The 25288-nt window shown below is 43.5% G+C and overlaps 1 protein-coding gene across 1 annotated transcript; it reads left to right on the top strand.

Annotated features, from left to right (window-relative positions):
- Positions 1-24746, top strand: MTHFS (methenyltetrahydrofolate synthetase). The gene is made up of 3 exons (XM_074601398.1): positions 1-287; positions 3676-3940; positions 23443-24746. The coding sequence occupies exons 1-3, from the start codon at positions 144-146 to the stop codon at positions 23664-23666; spliced, it is 633 nt and encodes a 210-aa protein (XP_074457499.1). The 5' UTR covers positions 1-143; the 3' UTR covers positions 23667-24746.
- The last annotated feature ends 542 nt before the right edge of the window (positions 24747-25288 follow it).

The raw sequence follows: 25288 nt of genomic DNA, 5'->3' as shown, positions 1-25288 counted from the left end.
GGAGACGGCGGCCGCCCAGCCCTCAGAGCAGCGACCTTGCGGCCGGCTGACCCCCGGCCGTCCCCGGGAGCCCTGCCCGGCTGCACCACCGCCGCCGCCGCCCCCGGGGCGAGGCCGACTCCGCGGCCCGGCTCACTTGGCGCATGGAGCGGCCGGGGGAGGGCGGCGAGATGGCGGCGGCGACGCTGCGGGAGGCCAAGCGGGCGCTGCGAGGGGAGCTGCGGCGGCGGCTGCGGGCGCTGGGCGAGGCGGAGCGGCAGCGGCAGTCCCGCCTGCTGAGTCGCAAGGTGGGTGCGGGTTCCAGGAAGAGCCGGTCCGGGGGCGGGAGGAGGGCCGAGCAGTCGGGCCTGCGCGGGGAAGCCCGGCGGGGGTTTTCCAGGCCGCGCTGGGGATCGAAGCCGTGACTCAGGGGGACAGGGCCTTCCCTGCGGGGGGTGAGCTCCGCCTCGGCCCCTGCCTCCCCCCCTCATCGCTCCTAATTAATGTCGGGGGGCCCTGGTGTGTGCTGCGGTGAGCGGTGCCGGCCGCCATCGAGTTGCACAGGGGGTGTTGGTGACAGCGGAGGCGAGCTCTGTCACCGGCCCCCAGCGGCCGGGTTTCTCCTGCGCTGGCTTCATGGACAGAAAAGTTTCACTACTGTCTCGATTTGGCCTCGTTTAACTGGCCGCCGTTTCCCTTCTGTGCCTTTTCAGTGGTATTCCTTCCACCTTCCACCATTTGTTTCTAATGTAATTTTTGTACTTTAATGTAATTTTGTGCTTTAAAAGGTACCAAGCAGCGTTTACCTCGCCGGTATCCTAGCGCAGCGTAACAGCGGCATGTACTTTTGAAATGTCCTGTTCGGTTTGGATTACAAAGTTTTTATATAGGTGTATTTTATCATTTTAATAAACACAATAAAATTTGATTTTGCAGTCGATGCATGTAGTACAGCACAGTATTCCTGTTTGGGTTTTTTTGGTTTGTTTTTTTTGTTTTTTTTTTTCAGCACCAGTGGGTAATTCTAGTTGATCTGCATTTATATTGTTATTGTCCTGCCAGAGGATCTCAAATCATGTTACAGACTCCACTTAATACTAATGCGTCGCCACTTCATGAGTGGGACGTGGCAGCACAGAAACTTCAGGTCATAGGAAGTTTAACTGGAACTCACATAACCTTTTTTTTGCTGGCGACGTTTTTTTTAAAAAAATACACGTAGAGTCCTACTATCATGATAATGCATTTTAGTAATCACACATCCAAGACTTAAATCTCTCAATTTTTAGAAGATACTGGCATGCATCCTCTCAAAAAAATGTCAACTTCATAAGCACCTAGCCCATGTAGTACCCAATTTTTAGGAGCCTTTCTCTAACTGCTGCTGGTAAGCTCAGCAACAGAGCACTTGTGTCTGCTCGTGAGAGCACACTAAAAGACATAGCTTTTGTTTTGCTTAAAAGAAGGCATCAGGAAATATGACATATAAATTGATGTTATCCTGCCATTTTTACTAATCTGACATGAATTGAAAATCCTGAAGCTTTCTTGAGGCAGAGTGGCATTGCACAAGTGGAGAAGGTAGTCAGCTTCCTTACAGAAGGGTAATAGAGCAGACGTGAATAAAGTTTTTGAAAATGCTGAGAATCTATTTGTAATAATATGAGGCTGAAACGTAGCTTTATAACATATATCAGCACTTGCAGCTGATAAAAGTGAGCAGGTTTTTTTATAACACCTGAACAATATTTTTAGTCATAAAATCTCATCTCAAAAGGATCTTTAAATTCAAAGTGAAATAGCTTCACAGGCTGACCTAGCCACCAGTATTTAATTAGCTTCTAGATGATTATTCTTTTTTAATGTTTATGTTCATGATTAAAGTCATGCTGTTTGCATGCTCTGATTCTGCAAAAATAGCTATCAGCTGGTGAACAAAGGGCAGATAATATTTTTTAAGTGTGGAAATTTTTTCACTCTTCTCAGAAACTGCTCCGAGTCATAGCAGCTTCATCTTCACGGTTCTGAAAACATCCGAAATTCTGTCTTCCTGCTTGCCTGTGGTTTTACATCTTCAACCTCATTTCTTTCGATATACAGCATAATCAATGTGTTACTGGACACACTGGAGCAGACTGGACCTGGGTGGTGCCCACAGCAGCACTTTGAAAGAGGAGAGTTTTGTGTCTCAGTTTCTCTGTTCTCTAAACCCAGGAGAAGGTTCAGCTCTGGAGGCCTTCAACAACATGAATCACAGGCATTGTCTGGAGTCTGCAATTTGACTAAGTAGTCTGTTCTTTCACACAAAAACTGCCATGGAAATTCTGTTGTTTGAGAGCTTAATCACTTAGTTGGAAAAATCCATGTGTAAGGTTGGGCAAATTACAAAAGGAAGTAAAACAGGGTTTTGAATTGTTAAGAGGTTTCTATGGCTATGCAACACATTACCATAATTTGGTCCAGAGTGTGTGGTATTTTGTGGGTTTTTTTTCCTTACAAAAAAATATCCATCGTCTGAATATTTCACCTGGGCTTTTAATTGCTGTGCTGGAAAGAAATTTCAAAAACGGAGTGAGAAGCATTTCAACTCGGATAGGGACGTTTATCTCTCAAAACAGGGCCAGGGCAAAGGCTAAAGCTCAGAACGAGTTACCCTGCAGTTAAGCAAACACAGAGCAAAGGATTTGTTACTCTCTGTTCCGTAGATAAGCACAGTTTCTCAATTGTCTGATATTTTTGACAGATCTTTGTAAGTGTGCAGAATAAGAATAAATCACATTTATATGAGAAGGAACACATTTGTATTTGTTTTGTCCAGATGTAAGTAACAAAATATGTAAGGTATGAGAGAACAAGAAGACAAGCTTTTAAAAACCTCCTCTCCATTTTTAATGTCTAATTCACTCTGGAATGGGGCAGAGACACAGTGAGGTATGACTCTGCTAACACTTTTTCACCATATAAGTGTTTTTTATTTTCCTTCCTATATTCAGTCTTTTATGAGCCCAGCACAGAGAACCTCATGAAAACCAAAACATGCCAAGGCCATCTTTCCTTCAAGCTCTGAAAAATGTGCGGTAATAAGATCACCTATTAGAAGCAGGTGATGTTTGAAGTCATATATCTAAACTCGCTGTAGGGAAGGCGTTTCAGGTGAAAAAAAGAGGGGGGCCTGGTCTTGGAAGACTTTGTGCTCTGCAGTCGGCTGCTCTGATGCTAATTTTTTCTTGAGTTATTATCATTGATGCGCTTCTCATTCTACCTAGGCCCGGATGAGAGATGCAGCATGTAAAAAGGGTGGAAGAAAAGGAATGCAAAAACCTCATGCCTTGCATAAGCTAGCAGTTCTGACCTGCAGCATCTTTCTCCAGAGATGTTCGGCATTTGAGGATGTCTGCACTATATGGCACAGATATTTAAAGGATCAGGGGGTTGTTTCCAAAATTGTTTTTTGCTGGCCCAAATCTATGTTACAATGTTTTGTTCACTGGGTACAAAAATTTCCCCGCTTTGATTTTACTGATGGTAGAAATGTTGGAGTAGGAAGCAGTCAGTTTATTCTCTTTATGATGCATGGTAGTTGGTATCTCTGCCCTTTTCAATTGATATTTTGTTCCAGTGGTGTGTTTAATTAAAATAAAGTAAGTCGATCTTTTCATAAACTTCATCAACTGATTACATCAATTTCCCATGTAGGTGATTGGCCATCCCAAGTACCAAGACTCCAAAAGAATTGCGATCTTTCTGAGCATGCCAGATGAAATCCAGACAGAAGAAATCATTAAGGACATTTTTAAGCAAGGCAAAGAGTGTTTCATCCCACGTTACAAGCCTCAGAGCAATCACATGGACATGCTGAAGTTGTCATCAGCTGAAGACATTTCTTCACTTACTTTGACATCCTGGAATATTCTCCAGCCTAGTGATGATGACAGTGCAAGAGAGGAGGCTCTGGCTGGTGGTGAGTATTTTCTTCCTGCGTTGTGGGGTTGTTGAGCTGGAGTAGCCTGGAGGCCAGCAAGAAATAATCTGATAGCACGAGTGAAATGGAACGTTACACTTTGGTTTTATATGTTGTAGAGGTGCTTAAGTTGATGTAAGCAGATGCTCCTTTCTCTTGCCTGTTTTTGTCTACCCTGTGGCACCCCTGTGATATGCCATCAGGGCAGGAAGAGGACTGCACAGTTGATCCAGCTGAAGGAAACACAGCGCTCCAGATAAATCAGCTTCGTGGTCCGATTCGTGGACATCCTCAGTGCAGTCTCGGCAAGCATAACACAGAGGCTCGTGGAGGAGACAGGGACTTGCCGGGACTGGCTTAGGCTGACATTGAAAGTCAGGGAGGATTCACAGTTTTAGGACGCACTCTGAGAACTTCAGTTTGCGCTGCCTGGAAGATAGGGAACTTTTCAGGTGATGCCTGTAGGCTGACATGAGTATTTTCTGAAATCTTTGATCCTGCAAATCGTATTGCATGGATGAATCACAGTGCTGATACTGAGCCCGCCCATGCAGAACAGCTCTCCGGACTGAGACCTTAGACTGAAAATAAAAGGACTTTCTTGTAGGCCTGGATGAATATTGCAAAGTGTTTTCCATCAGTCTTCTCTCACATTTTAATTTTGATCTTATAATGCTGTCTCAGACACTGGATTCTTCACAGGGCTGAAAAGTTAAAAGTTCATTTATATATAGCAAGTGCGTTTTGGTCCAAAAATAACCTCTCTCTTTCTTCACCTAAAATTCCCCAACTTGTACAGACTTGTAAACAAACTTACTTTTTCTGTGTCTGCATTCATTATTTGCATTCTCGTTGTAAACATACTAATATCTTCCTGAAACATCTGCAGAAATGTTTAATGTTATTAATGGAAAACTCATGTTGAACACATGCTTGAAACCTCAGTCTGGGAAAATTTTCTCTAGGTGGAAATTTACCATGCAGACAGCTTCCACGCCTCACAGACTTACCCGCTTTTTAATGCTTGATAAAGAAACATAACATTTATATGACTCTGTTTGGTTGAACTTGAGTTTCTGTTTGCTTTGGGATGCCAATGTACTTTCCCAGAACACTTCACTGTGTTTGTTTCTCTTTTATTTTCAATCTTTACCTCTTTCCTAATTCAGAATCCTTTCTGTGTCCAAATTTTAGCGAGGAAGAGATTTCACTGCTTCATACAACCATCTTCTTTACATTTAATATTTAGCACTGTTACTTGTTTTCCTAATTTTTTGTCAAAAATATGTTTAAATTGGTGGGATTTAGGGTCTTTTGAAGGTAACCCTTAATAAGTCCAGGGTTCTGTTGACTGAGCTTAGTTCACGCACTTGGGACAAGCTTTTGTACTACCGATGAGCTGCTGTTAATTGAATTTAACAGGTCTGTTGAATAGATCTCAGAGTAAACACACAATATTAGGTATGAGGGGAGCAAGGGCTACCTGGTGTAGAGTGCACTGGGATGTGTCAGTTGGGGATGGCCCAGGTGGCGGGCAGTGAAGATGGGGGAAGGTAGGAGCAACCTTTGGTACCTTTAGTTCTGGAGCTGCTGTTTCGTTCTCTGCACCAGGGTATGGTTATGGGCAGTGAGCAATGCCCAGAGAGCTGCAGCAGTCTAGAGAGAGGCGCCAAGAGAGCTACCTTGGTGAGATCTTGGTGAGACCGTGGTCCTTTATCCTTGGACAGTTTTTGTGGATTAGAGAATAAGTTTAGTTTTTTTTCACTATTGCATAACCGATTTGTCCCCACAGAAGCACACACTGCATCTCAGTGTGTCTTTAAATTCCTTTTGCTGTATTTTTTATGTCAGTTATTATATTTTTTGAACTTTGGTACATTTGCAGGAATGCAAATTGCCTCACTACTACATCCAGCCTCCATTGTTGGAATTATGCATGGATGAAACATTTATCTCTGTGATGTTATCAAATACTGTGGTGATCTGAGGCATTTACATTGTTATAAGGAGATAACATGGTGTTATATTAGTAATGTTCCCATTGCTGGCATAAGTTGCAATGTAATTTCCAAGAAATACCCTGCAGGTACATAAATAAGTCATGTCACTTCTGCGTGTATTCATTTTGCATGACAAAAAGATTAAATTCACACTGTCCTTAAAACTTCAGGCATGGTTATTGTAAAGAATAGCTCAAATATAAGACTAGGTGTAATTTTTGCATAGAGTTTCGCAGTCTTTGGTGGTATGCACAAGCTGTGTTGAATAGACATAAACCCTTCCTTTTGGAAAGTCCTTCGTCTGTTGGATCAGGGTTTACCCATTTTCATCTCGGCAGTACACCACATTGCCCCTTGTTGGCATAAACAAAGGTCACTGCAGTTTTAGTAGTAGAAAGTCTGTCCTCTTCTTTACCATGCATGGGTGGCAGTAATTGTCATATGAAAAGTTGATTTCTTTAGGCTAAATGGACAGAATAACAGCAAGAGCAAAGGTGGAAGAATATTCAGATATTTTGTCTGGAGTAGGGCTGTACACAGGTGCATGGCTTGGTTCATTTCCAGCTATACCTGCTGAAAGATTTAGACAACTTTTGGAGCAAGCCAGTGGTACATTTTCTTAATACGTACCAAATCCCATTTGTATCCTTGCCCATCAGAAGTATAAAAGTGCACTGGTATCGGGTTTTGCCCAAAGTAATATTTTTGGTGAAAGTTGAGGCAGGTTGCAGTAATTGTTTACAGGAGTGTAGATACCTTCACAACTTTGGAAGGGGTAAATCAGATAAAACCATGCTCCCTGTTTGCTTTTTATCACGACTCCTACAGAAATTTAAAGGACACTTCCCCAGCATCTCTCATTTCAATGTGGTTTAGGGAGGCGGGGTGATTCAGCGGGCTGGACATGGGTTTCCTCATTTGTAATGTTATTTATTATTACTTAAACCTGCTCTGAGAATTATGGGTGAAAAGCTAAGTTATTCCACCAAAAAAGAGAGTATTCTTACTGGGACTGAAAAAAATTGACTGGGTTGAGTATCTCCATATGGTAAAATTCTTGGAGGTGGCTTCTTTGAAGGGAGGCAGGTGGCCAACTTTGGACTGAGGGATCTCAGCTGGAAGTCTTGGACCTGAGCAAACATTATGCTTAGATGTTCATCACTGAACTGAACTACTGACAAGTAGTGGGAGGTGTACAATAAATTATAGACAACTTTTAAAACATTCACCTGGCTGGTGGGGAGAGGGGTATTGGCCTGAATGTTTTTCTTTGGCCAAAAAATGATGAGTTACTAGAAATTATGGCTCTGAGTCTGCTTATTCTAATAGGTTGTGAGGAACTCTCCTAAGAAATGCAAGAAACGGGATTATGTGTACAAACTGAATTCAGCCTCTTTGTTTTACACTCTCTGCCTGTGTAAATTCTGCCCTGATCTTTAAGTACGTTATTACATAGTCCTTGCCCGTCAGATCTGGGCTTGTTCAAAGATGAACCCAGATGCAATGATCTGGGCTCTATGAAAGAGGCAAAAGATGAACACTGCTTGCTGTTAATGAATGCTGCTAACGAGTACGTGCTCAGTCATTTGTTTTCTCCCTGTTGTTCAGGTTAGAGCTGCAGGCCTTTTTCACTCTGCATTATTCAAACTTTGATGTGGAGACAGAGGTCTTCATTTCTGTATGGGCTCTTCATCACTACAGCGTTCAGTGACTTGAAGATATTAACTGGTGTCTGCTGATGGAGAAGCAGCAGAGGCTCAGGATCCTGGTTCCAGCCTGGGTTGTGCAGAGGAGCTGCCCCCAGTGAACACCAACTCTTTTGCTTGTTTTTCCAAACATTATGGTTTCTTCTCTGTTCCCTCCAAAATGATAATTTCTCAGACTTGTCTCGTCCTTGGGCTAGACCCCCTTTCCAAGCTTTAATTTGTCTGCCACCATAATGCCCCTTTCCATCTGCTCTTTGCCCAACCTATCTGAATCTCCCTCTCCACATGTCCTTTTCTGGCCTTCCCCCTTTCCTCCTGCTCTCAGTCCTAGCCTGTCATTTCAGGGGCAGCTGGGCCAACATAAATAGCTCGCCCCTGCCAAAAGGGAGGAGAAGATCATGTGCTTTGTCTTCTTTTACTTGTCCTCTTCCAGACGTACAAGATCCCCGTCCCAGTTTACTCATTTCCTTCCCCACTATTCTGGCTTTTTTCTCTTTTTTATTGGCTTAGAAAAACTGTTTCTCTGTTAAGTAGTACTTTTTGTACTAAGCAGTACAAAAAACATAGTTTTGTGATTGTTTCTTTTGGGCAATGCCTGATTAAATAAGCCTCTGCCCTCTCTCCTCCTCTTGGTCCCCACCTCTCCTCTCCTGTGCCAGCACAGATGCCCCTGCAGCCACGTTGGGAGCTATACTGGGAAACCAGTCTTGGTTAGAAGTAACTCGGCACCAATAAAAGGCTCTTCTTAGCTCAGACAGGGCCACCACACGGGTTTGGACTGATGCAACTGGTAGGAAGCTGGTGATGAGGGATTGCATAAACACGTGGCATGCCAAAAAAAAATCTTAGTGAAACTTCAGTCCTCATTTCCTTCCATGTTTCAGTTCCCAGTCTTGCCCCAGTCAGCGGGACTAGGATTAGCCACGGAAATGACAGTCCTTCGGAGTCCTTGCAGTTGGGAGCTGGGATGAGCTGAGCCTGCAGCTCCCTGGGCTCTGTCTTTGCAACAATACTGGCTTAACGAGTTTTCCCTCCTCATGTTTTCAGCATATTCCTGCCTCTCCATGGTAAACTGCATCAGCTCGCTGCTCTGGATGACGGGTATTTTCCTCCTCTCCTGCACCCTGTTTTGGCTGGGATTTTTTTAACCCAGATGAGCAGAACCAGTTTACCGTGCGACTGTATCAGTGAAAGGTGTGTGGGGTGGGAAGGAATAGCCAGGATGGAGGGACCGTCCCCTGGAAACTGGCACTGGCTCCTGGGGAGAGTCGTGGGGCCACCCATGCTGCTGTGACTCCAGCAGTGGTACGGAGAGGGTGGCGTCTTCAGAGAGGCCCAGCGTTTGCCCCGACACATCTTCCCTAAGCCTCTGCAAACGGCAGGATTTCAAACATTTCCAACATTGTATAAGCCCAGCTCAATTGGGTTTGAACGGGGCTAAAGCCACATCATTGACACAGAGGATACTACGGGCAAGATTGCAAGTTCTTGCCTCAAAGCATGGAGCAACAAAGCTTTCCCCGTCATTTTTTCGTAACTTTCTTCTTAGAAACCAGTGAACCATTTTGCCTGAAATAAAAGAAACATAACCCCCCACCTCAGTTTGGCATAAATACCCAGGCTGAAAAATGGCAGCACTTGAAAATATAACATCTTATATGTAATGGGGAATGCTAAATAATCTGTTACTACTCTACTAAAGTGGAATGTATTTTTGCTCCCAGAAGTGAAGATATTAAGAACTGGACTTGTATTTTGCAATTTAGTTTGGAGACTTACGGCATTTTCAGTAGTGGAAACTTTGGTGGCCTACTGATCACAATACTCGTGTTGTACCCTTCAAGATAATTAGTGAAATGTTAACTAGATAATCTGTGATTTAAATGACAGTATATTTATTATTAATAATAAAGATCCAACTTTCAAACAAAGTGAGGAAATACTAACGTATGTCTAGCAGCAACCTCTCGCTGCTTCATTTTCACGTAACGCTTTGGATGTTGGCTTGTGAGGTTTGGGTAGTTAGATCTTTCTGCCCTTAATAACTTCCAGAACATTTTGAGACTTGCTGTTGCATAAATTACAATAACGTGCTGGTAGTAGAAACAGGCAGGGACAGCTTACCTGCCTGGATTGTCCTTGGTTTATGAGGGTTATTTATTCCGGGAGGTGTGACCCTCTTGCAAGGAAAGCGCTGGCTACCTCTAGGCTACAGTTCCTCACAACCTCAAGTAGTTTGAAATTATTCCTGAGTGGCTATTAGCCCTATTTTAAACTTTGCCACGGGGATCTGCATCGCAGAATTATTTTAGTCCGCAGAAGCCTCTTTTTCACCTGGCTTTGAACTCCTGCTACTTATTCATACATTCAAAGAGGCTGCGTTTGCTGCCAGGACCGATGGCCTTGTGATGCCATCGGTATTCTTACTTATTCCAAATTTTAGCACAGTTCTTTAGAAGTGCGACTGAAGTGGTGGCAATACCGTCTTAAGAGGAATAGGTTCAACTTAACAGCTGCAAAATAAAGTGGGATGTAAAAAAAGATAACGGGTTGGACACCGCCCCACCCGCACCCCCCACCCAAAAAAAAAAAAAGAAATGGGAGGATTTTGAAATATGAGGCACATTAGAGTTTAGAAATAAAAAGCGGTGTGAGGAGAAAATGCTGTCTTGAAGCACAGGGAAGGTCTAATACGCTACTTGAGCTCCATTAGATGTTGTATAGCTGTACAGGAGGCATAATGGGACCATACAAAATGATGCTAATCATTCTGAAAAAAGACATGTACTAAATAATGCTCAGGGGTAACTATGAATATTTAAATGAGATATATGCAGATTGGAATATATCTAGAATAAATGAAATATGGGTATGTGAAAAGCAGAGATGTTAAATACTACTGCTTAGGAAAAAAAACCCAAAAAATACCCCAAACAAGATTGTAAAGTGATTGAGGGTACTATTAGGTTTTCTTTTCCTCTGGGAGACTTGATTAAAACTTACAGTACAATATATGTCAAGGGATAGATTATAATTTAAAATCTTTTTACACTGGTCATAAAAAAGAAAACCTGAGAGCATGGCACGAAAAAAAAAATGAAAATCGAGGCTTAGCTCTTAATGTAATTTATTTTTTAATGAAATGATTTAAAGTTTGGAATGAACTTCTGCTTGGAGACAATGAGCCATAGTATTTCGATCTGCATTAAGGAGGACAAATTCAGTGCAAGTGAGGCATTAACATTCTGGTGATGAGTCTTCTCGTGGAGGGAGGATGCTTCCCCTCCCGCAGTGCAGTGAGACATACGGTGAGAGAACCGGCCGTACAGTCCAGCATCATGTGTTTTACAAGAGTCAGGAAATCTCACAACTTGCACCCATGTAGCAATAGCTGAAATGTCTTCCTGTCTCTGCAGCTGCAGTCACCGGCTTATTCCCTTATGAGCAGGATCTGGTTTTTCTATACCTGTGGGCATTCGGAGCGTTCCTCTAAGCATCTCATTTTATTTGTGTTAAGCCCTTGGCTCCGCTGCCTTCTGACAGCTGTGAGTTGTACTGGTTAGTTAGTTGTAATGTGAAATATTATGTTCCTTATTATGTTAATATTATATTATGTTCCTACGCGACGTGACATATTATGTTCCTTGTGTTCATATTGAATTTGCTGCTTTCAGTTCAAGTAATACCTCATTCTTCTATGATGAGAAGTAAATGAGGGTGTTTGATTTAGTTTCATTATTCATTGTTTAGTTAAACCCGTATTATATCAATTGTATTTTTTTTCTATCAGACTTCATCCATTTTCTTATTTTCATATAGAAGCTTTTCTAGACCTGTAAGAGTTACAGCCGTTGCTCTTTCAACCTTTGCAGTCTCTCTGATGTTATTTTGGAGAAAAGATACCCAAGAGAACTTTTTATGCCCAGGTAAAGACATACTATGGAATATATGTAATGGCACTGTAGAGGTTAATTTTTTCTGTATGTGCCATAAAACTGCTATTCAAATCAGCTCACTGAGCAAATCTTTTTTACTGGTTTCCACATAGGTATCCCACAACAATGTGTCATTACAAAAATACCTGTCCTGGTATTAAAGATCCATAAAATAATTTTACATTATTCTATGTAGCGTGTTCTGTAACCGGTAGAGCCAGGAACATACTTGCTTGGAAATAAAATATTTCAGGTGTTGGACCCAGCTATGATAGCAACTGTTTCCCTCAGGGTTTTTCTGCATCCCAGCCTTCCGTTGAAAGATGTGGAACTCCATCCCCGGCGCTGGGATTGCTCTCCCTGCAGCTGGTGTCTGCCCTTCGCCCTTGATGTCAGCACCACCTTCCACAGCTCCCTGAAACAGCTTAATAACAATCGGCACCCAATTTGCTTGGTGAAGGCAGACACTTTTAGCTGAGCTTCTCCCCCTGCTTCTGTTCAGAAACAGGTATGGCATGATTACAAAGAGTCTCTTTCTTTCAAAGGCTTTTGAAAAAAATGCTCTGAAATGCAAAAGTTGATGTGTTCATTTGGCATCACTTTGTAATGCCCTTTGGTGTCCTTATGTCCTGAATTTCCTTGGTGCAGACTAAACTGTGAACACTGTGGGGTTTAATTTTAATACCGCCTGTGCCAGGGTATCCTGCAGTGAACCTGGAGGGCTGAGCGCTCTGGAACACTACAGCTTTTTGCTTTCATAAAGTTCATTAAGGCTTTAAAAGAGTGCTTTTCCGTGTAATCATCTTAAGTGTCACATCCATGTTTGCCTTCTTGCAGAGAACATTCTGCTTACACTCAGCAAAACAACTAAAAAGATTACTTCTGCTGTAATCAATTAAAGTTTAAAGAGAAGTGAAAGCAACATAGGCAAGGGCTTTAAATTCACTACAAGTGACTCTCAAGTGTTTTGTTTCAAAGAGGGCTAATTTTGCTACAGTGAGCGTGAATAGTAGCATTGTCATTTTCTTCATACTGTTTCCTAGAGACAGGAATCTCTCAGAAGCAAATAAGAGGTTGTGTTCATCTCTGGAGTGTGGCCTGAGTCTGTACAACAGGCTCATACAGGAGAAATGCAAACGTGCAGGTATCTCTGGCTGCGGTCATTAATACAAAAAAACATTTTCGTTTCCCTTTATTTTCATTTTTGTAAAGGAAGAGCCAGCAGCAAGCTCATCTCAGTGCCTTTGTGCACATAATTGGGACAATCTGGAGAAGTGGAGAGGAAGCTTTTTGCTGCTGCTCACCTGTGTACGGTAGCGTGGACTGAAGATGCGGTTTGGTGAGACAGCCGAGCCCTGCCTGCCCTGCCCTGCTGACAGAAGGGACAGTCCTGCTGCATTTTTCTTGCTTCCAGCTCTGTGCTCCCCTTGTCCTCCCAACCTCAGTGCCATCTCTGGTACTCACTGCTGAGCAGATTCAGCTCATGAATCTGGCATAAAATTACTACTTTTTTTTTTTTTTTTCTTCCCTAGGATTGGTTTTCTGCCAGCTTAGCGGGCTATTAAATCAGGTCAGCACTTTTCCAGTTACAAAAGATTTGTCTTCCTGGCACAGTTAATCCCCATTGTCTTTGCTGAGATTCAAAATACACCGTCATCTCCCTCATACAGTGGGAAATTCCTTAGACCTGGCCGAGAGCCGCTGGCTCTCAGGGAGCAGGAGACTCATGCTGCTGTTCGCAGTGTAAGGATAGCTCTTGGTCTTCATGTTTGGCATCATACCTGGATTCACTTCCTGCTTTTGCTGGCTGTTGGTGCACCTGAAATGGGAATAAGTGTTTGGGTTGTAGACAGAGGGCAATTTCCTGTCCAGGAGTGACATGAAGCCCTTTGCCGGCAGGTGTCAGTATTCCATAGATTTACTATGGAGCATTGGTGTCATTTAGGCTGTTTTCCTGTGATTAAAATCTCATCCAGGAATTGTAGTCAGACACACAGGAGAACAAGTGCTCCAGAGTAGCATCTCCAAAAATCAGGGGTTGGAGTGAGGGAGGTGGAGGATTCCAGGGACAGTTGGCTTTTTTAAGCTGTGCAAGCTTAAAAAGATAGAAGAAAATCTTGTGATGGAAGAAGCAGGATTCTCAGTTGTGATGTTAACACGTTCGACACTAACAGTGAAGGTGCCATCACCTCCAAACCAGCTGACTCTACATGTTCAATATACCCTGCCTGTCAGCATGCCTGATGTTCCCATCAAGTGGTGTAACTCCTCACAGGAGTCAGGTTTATGCACTGGCAAAGAAGCTGATGTCTCAACTGTTTATATTTCACAAGCAATTCTGTGTATTTTACGATAGGTTATCTGCTGAGTGCGTCAAAGGGCATTGGAAATATTGATAGCGATGCATGATGTATTGAAAAAATCCCCAAATGATTCACTTCTGTCATATTTTGATTTAAAAATATCCGGACGGCAGCATGCAAAAGAGGACCAAGACTGAAGAAATGAAGTAGTGCACATGCAGATGTATCAAGTGGAAGTATTTAAATAAGCGCTCAGATAAACACTATGGGAAGCATAACTGATAAGATAAGAATATCACATAAAAACACCTGAAGATACACAAAGATGCCTGTATTTTAGTTAGTCCCTGTTACAGCAATCTCAGTAGAAACAGTTCAAGCACCAATGCCTTGGGAGTTTCCCTACAGGAGCAGCTTTGCAGGCAGCATTTGCTGATTTAGCCGGATGTGTTGATGTGCTGTAAAGTGGCTCTAATGCCGTTTGTCCTTTCTTTGGAATTGCTCCTTGGTACATCTTGTTTCAGGGTATTTTGGGGGTTTAAAAATCACAGGAGAACCCATGTGCCTTTGAACCAAACATTTTTCATTGCCCGTATTTTCCCAATCAAGCTGTTCTAACTCTGCTCACATCTTATCAGGACTAGATAAGTAATTTTTTGCAGACTGATAACTAAAGCATTTCTAAGCAATTATTTCCTTTACTCTGAATTTGCAAAACCAGACATTTTTGTAGGTGGCATTAAGTGATTATGGTTTATTTACGGGGCTTACGCAGACTTGATGAATAATAGTGAAATAGAAAAGCTCTTGTTCAAATTTTCTTCTAGGTAGACATTTGGCAAATTCTGAAAATGAGACACTAGACCTCAGCTGACTGTAAGTTAAACCTCAGGGGAAGTGAGTGTGATGGTTATAGCCTCGCACAGTCTTCCCACGTTGTGAAACCAGCCAGAATTTGAACTCAGTAGCTTCCCTGATGACACATGAAAGGATATTTATTTGCGGAGCAGGATAGGTTTGTTTGTGCAGGGCCGGTATGCTACAGCTGATGCTGTGCGGTGCACTTTACCTTTCAAATGCGTTGGCACTAAATTGATAAGATTTTGTTTTAAATTAATTCAAAATGGGAGGGTGTTTGCTCGATAGCAGCTTTGTGGCACAGGAGCTGATCAAATGGCTTTGTTAGTGTGTTTTGCAGGTTTAATAACGACGGAGCGGCTGCCACTCCATTGTTTTAAACCTGTATGACTGATGGCTATCGTGTAGCTTCTCAGGGAGAAGTATAAATATTTTATTATGCTGTAGTTCAGAAGGGCAAGTGTGAACTGTGGAGACCAATGTTTCATGCTGACACAAAGCACTGACATGGATGAGTAGACAGATAAACGCTGAGTTGCTCCGTGCTTGTTTGTAGATTCTGCTGATGGTTCTATTTTCTGCAAAATATTTTATTGAAGTAATAACAGAAGCTGTCTCAGTCATGCTAGTGGACTGATTACCTGGGGCGCGGATTGTAGAGAGGATAGTCTCCTTGGCATCTCTGTGTATGTAAAAGGTAGATTGATGGGTTATGGGTGTGCATGGATGTGGGCAAAAAGTTTTTTAGAAGACAAAAGGACACAAAACCTTCCTGGTACCTGCAATTCCCATACACAAATAGGAATGAAAATAAAGCAAGTGATTGCCCCTGGTGCTAAAAGCATTTTTCCCCCAGTGTAGGAGACCATGGATGGAACCTGTGGGATTGGCATGTGACACTTCGATTTTCGATGCCTGTGCCGGGCTAGTGCGTGCTGGGTAAAAAGCGAGCATCTCCCTGGCTTTCCTTCTGAACCAACAGATGCCTATGAATAGTTAGAAAACAGTGAGTCCTGCTGAAGGGCTGCGGTACTGCACAATTAAAGGTGGTCACACAGGGGAAACACCTGGAGGAAGAGCTACTGACTGCGGTATAAAATGGGCTGGTTTTTCAGTCTAAGATGAAACACAACTTTTAGCCCTGTTAGGTAGCTGTTTGGGATCATAAGGAGACTACAGAATGAGCGCTAGAGGAGAGCTGTTTATGAACAAACAACAACAGATATCTACAAGAGAAAATAATTGATTTTTCTCAAACTTATGTCAGTAACTCAGAGTATTTTTCACGTAGTTCCCAAGGCTGGTGCAGAGGGGATTGGTGGGGCAATGCTGATTTACAGTAACTGAGGATCTGATCCTTTGTGTTGTATCTTAGGTTTCCAAGGAGATGAGGATTCATGCTGAGCTTCTGATATTGATTTTCAAAGGCTGGATCGTGTGAACAAATAGGAATTATCAGATCAGAGTTTTCTTTCTGTTTAAGGGATTGTATTTACATTTTAGGAGATTGGCTGCAGTAAAGTTAAGCGACATAACTATTTATGTCTGCAATGCCCTGTGTTACTGGAAGAAGTCAGCATCATTGTTTTGGATTAATGACTTTGTTTCAAATGCTTATCAATTGCAGCAAAGGGTAATGTTTTTGTCTCTGCACATTTCATTGGGGAGATAACGGTGTTTGGCTTCTCTGGAGCTCAGTTGGGATAACGAGCTGGTTTCCTCTGGAAGAAATCCCAGCCCTTCCAGGATCCTCACAGCTCGGTAGGGTCTGGATTCAGCCTTTAGTGAACAGATCTGGCATTTCCCTTTTTGACCTTATACCAAGGCCAGTGTTTAACAGCAGAGATGCTGCACTTGAAACCAAGGGCAGGTTTTTTCCAAAGGGCAGAAAACTTTTATCTGGAAGGAAATACCAAGCTGAATGTCCCAGGAGCACCTGGGACATTCTAGGGCTTAATACTAGTTATAAAGGGGAAGGGATTTGTTTTGCTGCAGCATAATTGAAGTATTTACTTCTGTGGAGTTGTTTTCCCTGAGGTCTGGTGATTAAGCCAGACCACAGTGTTAGGTGCTGTGTAAATACAGTTGATGATCTGCGCCCTGTAGAGTATCTGTTGAGAAGCTAACACCTACCCAAGAGGCCTAACTATGCTGATGCTGACAGTAATTAAAGTTACAGTAACAACTGTCATTAATTAGAAAATTTTGAGTTATTCCAACTCATTGGCCCATACCCTACATGTCACCAAGGCTGATACTTTCAATGTTGGGGTCAAGTGATTTAAGTTAATTTTTTCTTCTGTGCCAGGGTAGCAGATAGAGAGGCAGCAGATGGTTACTGCACCCTTTTCACTCTGAAAAGTGAGGTTTTCCTTACAAAGGGTTTGGTTTTTTCTCCATTGTGGGCCTTGCTAGATCAGAAAAAGACCAAGGCAAACTTTCATTCCTTGTGAATGAACAGCTTTCAAATGTTTGTCAGCTCCACAGAGGTGGTGCGTAGACTGCTCTGACACTGTTTATGGCGTGCATAACACCATAAACACTCCTTTCCCTTAAACAGAAAGCTGTTCTCGTCCTGGTTCTTCTGGCCCAGGACCTTATGTAAACCTTTACACCCGAGGAGAGCAGGGGGAGTCCCTGACCACCGCCGCAGAGTGAGCTGTGTGGGGAGAAAACCCAACCGCTGAAGAGCCCATTCCTGCCCAAGGTACCAGGCTGGGAGGATCAAGCCATCCTCGTGGGGACAGCGTAAATGATGCATGAACTTGTGTGCTTGAGGGAGAAGCTCAAACTGCACAGCTGCTGCTGTGAGGAGCTGATTGCCCTCGACCTCTTACAGGGACACGGGAGCTGCTGCAGCTCGGTCTCTGCCTCATCCTCTTGTAAGTGCTTTGGAGGCAAGGATCAAAAGAGTCCTGGCTCCCTCTTTGATGGGTCTCAGGTGCTTTGCTGTGTCCGCAAAGCGTCAGTGAGGGATGAGAAGGTGGGATGACAGAGTATTTTGGTTTCATCTTCCATTAGGACCGTCTGGCTGTGCAGGGGGGGATGAATGACCCCACATGGCGAGTGGCAGGGGGTTGTGGAGCCTCTTCAAGCCTGGGAGGAGAGGAACCATGCTGGCTGCTCCTTCTGAGGGCAGGACAAGTCCCCAGCAGTCTTTACATGACCTGTATCTGTGCAGTTTGATGGACTCTTCTATAATTAACCATTGTCAAGAACACCTCTGAAAATGCCGTCTGGCATTTCAAATAGGAACATCAGATTAAGGAGAAGAGAGGTAATGAGGTGCAAGGAGAAAATCCTTCCCTGGGGAACAAATCAAACCTGATATCATCATGAAGGGTAATGAGAAATGCACTGCCGAACTGAGGAGATTCACCGCAGCTGCCTAGAGGAAGCGAAACTGTGTATTCCTATTTAAAACACCAGAGAGGGGATGCTCATGTTTTGGTCTGCTGGTTAAGTCAGGGGACGTGCAGCTTGCACACCTGCCTTTTGCATGTAGTTTTGCCACACGTTTCCTGAGTCCTTGGGCAAGTCATTTCACTTCTCTGCGACATAAGGTATGTCTACATAGATGTACACAAGTCAGTGCAAGTAGAGTGTGCCTATACACCCACGTGGCAGGTTTTGAAGCTATGACTGTATCTACACTGCTAAATAACACAGGGCTAAGTGGCACAGACTAGTGCTTTCCACACTACACAGAACTTGGCTTGTCTATTCTTTTTTGGTCTCATGTGGTGCTTCTGTGGCCCTAAGGCAATAGTGTTTTTTTATTTTTTTCTCCAGTTCGTAGTATCTTTAGTAATACGAGGCTTTATCGCAGACCACCGCAGCAGTATTTTTGTAGGATCAGTCTGAGGATTTGTGTTGCATATTCTGGCATGTGGCGGGAAAGTACCTGTGTCTGTCTGGAGGAGCAAAACCAGTTTTCTTGGTGTAGGAGGACTGCACAGGGCGGAAGGAGCCAGACCTGTGCTCTTCTGTCTTTCCTGCCCGTGGGAATCCTGTCCCCCGGAGCAGGCGTGAGTGTCACTCGGACCGGCAGTGCCAGGCAGTGTGCTGACAATTAAACAGTATTGAACATCTGTGATCCTGTAAATCAATTTGTTTTCTGGCCCAGCTGTATTTAGCAGTACAAATGAAACCTGTGTGGCCGTGTCAGCATGGCTGTGTGCCCACATTGATAGAAAGGTCAGGACATATTATTTCACGCACGGTGCTACACAGTTGAAGGAGCTGTGGCCACAAGAGCTCATGTTATAGGTACAGCGAGTATTAGGTGACTGTCATCGTAATTGCCAACCTTACTGGGATACCCAGTAGCTTGTTTAAAGTGTGTAAGAATCATTGATGTTCTCTGCGTAGAAGCTGGAGCAACACATCATTACTTGAGCCAGTGCTTTCAGCCTTTAGCAAATTGCAGACCACCACATGCGAGTATTCCAGGAGAAGCACCGATTACCTATAACATAAGCCTCTTGACTGTGGGTGTGCTTTCCTGGGCTTCTGGCATGTAGTCACAGGACCCTTGGGCATCCAGAAACCACCAGTTGACGACTATGGACACGTGGGGGACAGTGGACATTACAAGGAGAGGGACAGAAGTAGGTGGCAAATGTGAGACCTCTCTCAGTGTGTTTTACGAGGCACTAAAAATTGATGTGGTGTTTGTGGGTCACAGAATCACAGAAACTTCAGAGTTGGAAGGGACCTCTAGAGATCATCTAGTCCAACTCCCCTGCTAAAGCAGGATTGCCCAGAGCACATTACTCAGGACTGCATCCAGGCGAGTCTTGAAAGTCTCCAGAGAAGGGGACTCCACAATCTCCCTGGGCAGCCTGTTCCAGTGCTCTGTCACCCTCACCGTAAAGAAATTTTTCCGTGTATTTGAACGGAACTTCCTATGTTCTAACTTGTGCCCGTTACCCCTCGTCCTGTCACTGGGAACCAATGAAAAGAGTCTGGCACCATCCTCCTTCAACCCACCCTTTAGATACTTGTATGCCATAATAAGGTCTCCCCTCAGCCTTCTCTTCTCCAGGCTAAAGAATCCCAGCTCTCTCAGCCTTTCCTCATAAGGGAGATGCTCCAGTCCCTCAATCATCTTGGTTGCCCTACGCTGGACCCGCTCCAGTAGTTCCCTGTGCCTCTTGAACTGGGGAGCCCAAAACTGGACGCAGTATTCCAGTTGTGGCCTCACCAGTGCAGAGTAGAGGGGGAGAATGACCTCCTTTGACCTACTGGCCAGTCTTCCGTATGCAGCCCAGGATTCCATTGGCCTTTTTGGCAACAAGGGCACATTGTTGGCTCATGGATAATTTACTGTCTACGTCCAAGTACTTGCTCTGCCTTCTCAGGGACAAGGATGCCATTTCACACAGCGGTCTGTGGGAGCAAGTGGAGTAGGATGTGAGAAAGGAGCAAGCCTGCAGGGCATCCTGAGTGGCAACCAGTGGTCCTGCAGGGCTGGAAGGGCCTGGGAGCATGAGGGCCTCGTGCCAAGAGGGGTAAGATGTTCTTACACTCAGCTGCCATCCTGTTGATGTACGCTCACTGCTGATAGTAATCTTATGTGTCTGCAATCTTGGTCTCATCTGTGTCTGCAATCTTGGTCTCATCTGTGTGTCACCTCTCATCCTGTGACGGCTCTTCCCCCGCGCTGCCGCAGGCACCACAAGAGGTTTTGTTGCTCCCCAAGTTATGTGGTGGGGAAACGTTTTCTCCATGCAGCTCTCTGCCATTCATTCTAGCTCCTGGGGCAGGATTTGGGGCTAATGCTGCTTGAACTGCCTTGCAGGGTAGCTGTGTCATTTCTCTACCGAAAGTCTTGCTTGGCATTTTACTTAAAGGTTGTGCGGTGTGAGCTGCGTGGATATCAGACAGCGTGTTGTGAGTCAGAGCAAAGGTATTCGGTATCACAGTGCTCCAGTGGAAGAAAAATATAAGGGTAACTATTACAGTATTTACAGCATCATTTTTCATATTGAGATTTGCACAATCTTGTTTGAGTTATTCAGCATAAAAAAATCCATGATTATAGAGGAGCTGACTCATTAAAACAGACTCTGTTTCTCTAGAGTACCCAGAATAAAACACAGTGCTTTAATGCATCTCAATTCACTCGAGTGTGCCCTGTGCTATCAGTTAAACTACACAGAAAATATCTTTCTTCCCTGCAGTGCTCCTGCCAATTCCCTCTTTCCTTAGCGCTTCCCCTGACTTGTCTTCTTCCTCTCTGTAATACAGCTGTAAGGAGAAATGGCACCTGTTTACTGTGTGGATTTGCCCCTTGTGTGCATTCTTACCTGCCAACAGTAGCGACCGCAAATGTTTCCTGCTTTTTGCCATGAGAGTCCCACAAAATGAAAACAGCTAAAAAAAAGTGTAAGGCGGAGTGTGTTTCTTCCTGCGCATCGATAGTGTTTGGTACATATTGCTTTCTGAATACCTGTGCAAAGCCGATGTGAGTCAAATCATGGCGAGGAGAAGTAGTGAGCATCAGAGTAAACTGGGGAGGATTTCATCTGCGGAATCCTTTACTGACCATGCTAACAGGGAGAAGATCAGCCTGTTTCTGGGTCCTAGTCCATAGGCCGGACAACTGGCAAATAGGTATTTTTACTTACAAACTGAGGAGATGTGGCATGGTACATCCAACATGATGTACATGGCGATACCATAAAAATGGCATCTCTTTTCAGGTGAGACCATACTTTGCCCTCGTGCCTCTTTTCCTCTTTGTTTGCCGTTTGCCATTTGTCTGTCCTATGAGTCAAAATTGACTGCAGTGTGGTAAAACACTCGGACTCGCTTTCATTTCAACAGTGATGTTCTGTGGTCTGCCCTTTGGCTAATTCCCTCCTCTTACTCCTCTGATCTCTTTAAAAAAAACACGCTTCTTAACTCTGTGATGCCAGATTTGCAAGACTGATCTTCTCTAAGCATCTCACATTGCTTTGTCTTGTATATTTTATGTGTATGTTCTAATTAAGTCATCATGTCACGATGGATGGATGTTCAAATCAGTGACTCTTCTCTGAACGGTGAACAGTGGAAGGAAATCTCCAGGAGCCTGGGAAGCGTGTGCAAATGAGTTGGTCTTATGTGAACTTTTAACATGCTCTTCCAGGCTGAGTTCGGAATTGATACGTGATCTCACATGGGATTCCCTAGAAACTGAAAACCTCTGCTTAGCTCTGGCTCTTCCGGTAAACGCTCCCACACGTCTCCTTGAATGTTGGGCATCATTCCTCAGCTAGGTGTAGTGAGCCCTGGTGAAGGAGCAGAAGTCATAGAGATGCTGCTCAAGGCTAAGTACCATTCCTGTAAGAAGGAAGAAGCAGTGGACTGAGACGCAGTATTTGTCTTCTTTCCAGACTCGTATGGGCTGTGTTTTAGTCTGTGCTGGCTTTCCACTACCCTTCCTGCCCTTCTCTCCTTAAGTGTCTGTCTGCTACAGCGGCAAGGAATGAAAGACTTTCTTTGCGTTGTGAAACTAGCGAGTGGGATGTTCCTGGGTTCGGCGGTCAATTCCAGGCCAGCCAAGCTCATTTGTGTAGAGGATGTCCTTGCAAGACTTCTCACACTTAACGAACAAGCCTTGCATAAGTAATGGGAATCTGCACACTGGCTGCCTCCGTGCCTGGCGGTCGCTCAGCGTGGCAGCCGCTTTCCTTTGCCTTTCTGGCAGCGATGTGAATCAACTCCTGAAACAAGCGGGCAGCCGAGTGTAAATTGTTGCTGGCTACCTGGCACGATGCCTTTCCACATCCGTTCACAGAGTATGAACAAAGCAAGAAAAAGGGCTTAGCTGACCTTGCCTTCTTATCAGGACCTGGTTGGTGGGGTCTTTTGTCAGGGCTTCACCAGCCGGTTGGGTCTGTTTTGTCCGGATGATTGGCAGCTTATGCAGCTTGTTTCAGTTTTTTTAACTGATTTTGAGTTGAAATCAGGTGCAATCTCAGAAGAGTCTTGGGGAGCCCATACGTCCCTCCAGAAGGAGGGATATTCAGGGCAGGCAAACAGAATGCCTGTGTGTGCTGCTGGAGCAATGGTGAAAATGGTTGGAGGCTCAGGAAGAAAGTCCTTTGGGAGAAGAGGAACCTGACATCACAAAGAGACAAGCCTTCAAATCTCGATCTTCATAGAAGAGAGCAAATACCCGCTTCCAGAATATATTGTGTTCAAGGCTCTTCGATTTTGGGAGGTTGAATGAGGGTTCATGACATTGTACAGTTGTGTCGAGAAGATGCTCTCTCTCTCTTACACATCTTCTTTTCATTCTTTTTTCCTTTTCTATTTTTGTGTGTGATGTTTAAGTTCATTTGATTTTCTGATTCCTCCAGCATTTAATTTCCCCGAGTTCAATCTCTGCCTGGATTTAGAGTCATAATCATTAGTATTTGGAAGCGTGGGGTTAAAATGATAAAATAAATTTGTTATAAGGTAAGTTTTTTTCCTTCTAGCTTTTCAAGGTCTAATTATTTTGCGGCTGATCTAGTATGCAATTGATAAGATGAAAATGTAAATTTACAGGTTTAGTATTCAAAGTATTTTTCATCTGATCAAAGAGAGGGAAGCATTTTGCAAAACACAAAGCTTGCATTTTTGCAAATGTCTGAAGTTATGTGGATGTAGTCAAGCCATCAGGAAATCCATAGTGCATCCACTAATGTTTATTTCATTTTTCTACAGGGGGTCTTGACCTTATCTTCATGCCAGGCCTTGGGTTTGACAAAAAAGGCAACAGACTGGGAAGAGGGAAAGGATATTATGACACCTATCTTGAAAGATGTATGAAACATCCCACTGGAAAGCCTTACACGATTGCCTTGGCTTTTAGGGAACAGATTTGTGAATCGGTGCCGGTGACAGAAAATGATGTCCAAGTAGATGAAATCCTTTATGAAGGCTCCTGAAAGTATCTTGATACCAACCCACCTTCAGAGTGACCAACCAAAGACATCAGATCCATCAATCTTGACTTTTTAATAGTCATATATGACTTTGGGAGTAATAAAATACAGTATTTGTGTTTGAACAAAAAAAACCCAACAGTGTAAATGTGGTAATAGTAGTGAGGATTGCATTGATTTGCTTCTAATTAGCAAATATCTGGTGTGAATTCTTATTCTAGAATCAATAGAAACAAGAATGTGTGACTGTTTATTACAATAAGGACCATTTCTTATCATCATACTTTTGAGGAACAAGCTACTTGACGCTTAATAGTCTTATTATTCCAGTGAACTGGCTACTAATGCGGTTCTTGATCCATTCTGGAATGAGATGCTTGTTATAATAAAAGTTCTTAGTACTTAAATGTTATGTGCATCCATGAGCAAAACAAGTAGATGCCAGATAAGTCCTATAGTAAGCTGGGCAAAAAATGGTGATTGGAAAAGCCGTAATTGATTTTAGTGTATACAAGAATTTTACTCTTTACTTGTCTCCTTGAAGTTGTCTTAAAATAAAAGGAGTATCTGTTAATAAAAAACAGTTCACGTCCATAGCTTTGATATATGGTTCTTTCCTTTATCTGAATACAAGTTTGTAATGTAGTCTAAAATGAGGTCAGTGAGTTCACCAGCTGGAGAAAAACAGCTCTTTTTTTGTAAAATAATATTCAAAATTACTTTAAGTTCAATAATTTTGTACAGGGGCCATTCATAATGTCCCAAAATATTGTGTGAAGTATGGATACTATGTTAAAGGATAAAGAGATGCTAAGAATTACAGAGAGCAAGTTTTATGGATTGAGCAAGTTTTTGGGTGGAAGGTTTTTTGTTCTCCAGTTCTCCAGACCATCCTGGATATCACAAAGAAGATGGTGAATTTTCCTCTTCGTGCTGTCCTCATAGTAATAGGACACAATATTTCCAATCAGGATCAATAAAACTGTCAAAATTCTGTGTTCCTCCTTCAGTGCAACTTCGCTTTTTCTATACATGTTTAACTTCTCCCTCAATCAATAAATCAGTGCATTTATTTTCCCCAAACTACTCTGTGTCATCATTAAAAAAATCCATGAATTCCTAAGGACCAGCTGTAGAACAGAATGACCTTAAGACTTCCTCAATGATAACTGTGTTGTGAACAAACCCATGCCTACAGTGCATGTGAACCTTTTCATCTCAGAATGCTTGTATTCAGTTTTATTTCCATTTTGCCAATGCTGTAACTAATTAAACACTCTTGCTCTGGGGTGAACATATGCTTAGCAACTCCGGTCTCTCTGGCCTGTGCTCCGAGATGCTTCTCCATCCGGTGTTAACAAAGGTCCATCTGGCTGGGGTGAAGGTACCTTCGGTACTGGCCTGCTGGGCTTCCCGCCAGTCTGTACAGACAACCTGCAACCTGACGGAGACAGCTGGTGGCAGTTTGCAGTATGGGCTGTTGAGTGAAATGATGGTGATCGGACTCGGCCTTCCGTCGGTTCTTCATCAAACTCTCTCGTGGCACCGCATGAAAGGTGCAGAGTAAGATGCGTTCATGTCTCTCGCAGGGTTGTGCAAGCAGAAGTCGAGGTGATGGTATCGGT

Source organism: Larus michahellis, chromosome 9 (assembly GCF_964199755.1).
Source record: "Larus michahellis chromosome 9, bLarMic1.1, whole genome shotgun sequence".
NCBI lineage: Eukaryota > Metazoa > Chordata > Aves > Charadriiformes > Laridae > Larus > Larus michahellis.
This window is presented reverse-complemented; position numbering and strand designations above follow the sequence as displayed.

Coding starts and splice junctions, on each gene's coding strand:
- MTHFS (XM_074601398.1), top strand. CDS start 144: ATGGAGCGGCCGGGGGAGGGCGGCGAGATGGCGGCGGCGACGCTGCGG. Junction 288..3,675: donor CCCGCCTGCTGAGTCGCAAG/GTGGGTGCGGGT, acceptor TTTCCCATGTAG/GTGATTGGCCATCCCAAGTA. Junction 3,941..23,442: donor AGAGGAGGCTCTGGCTGGTG/GTGAGTATTTTC, acceptor ATTTTTCTACAG/GGGGTCTTGACCTTATCTTC.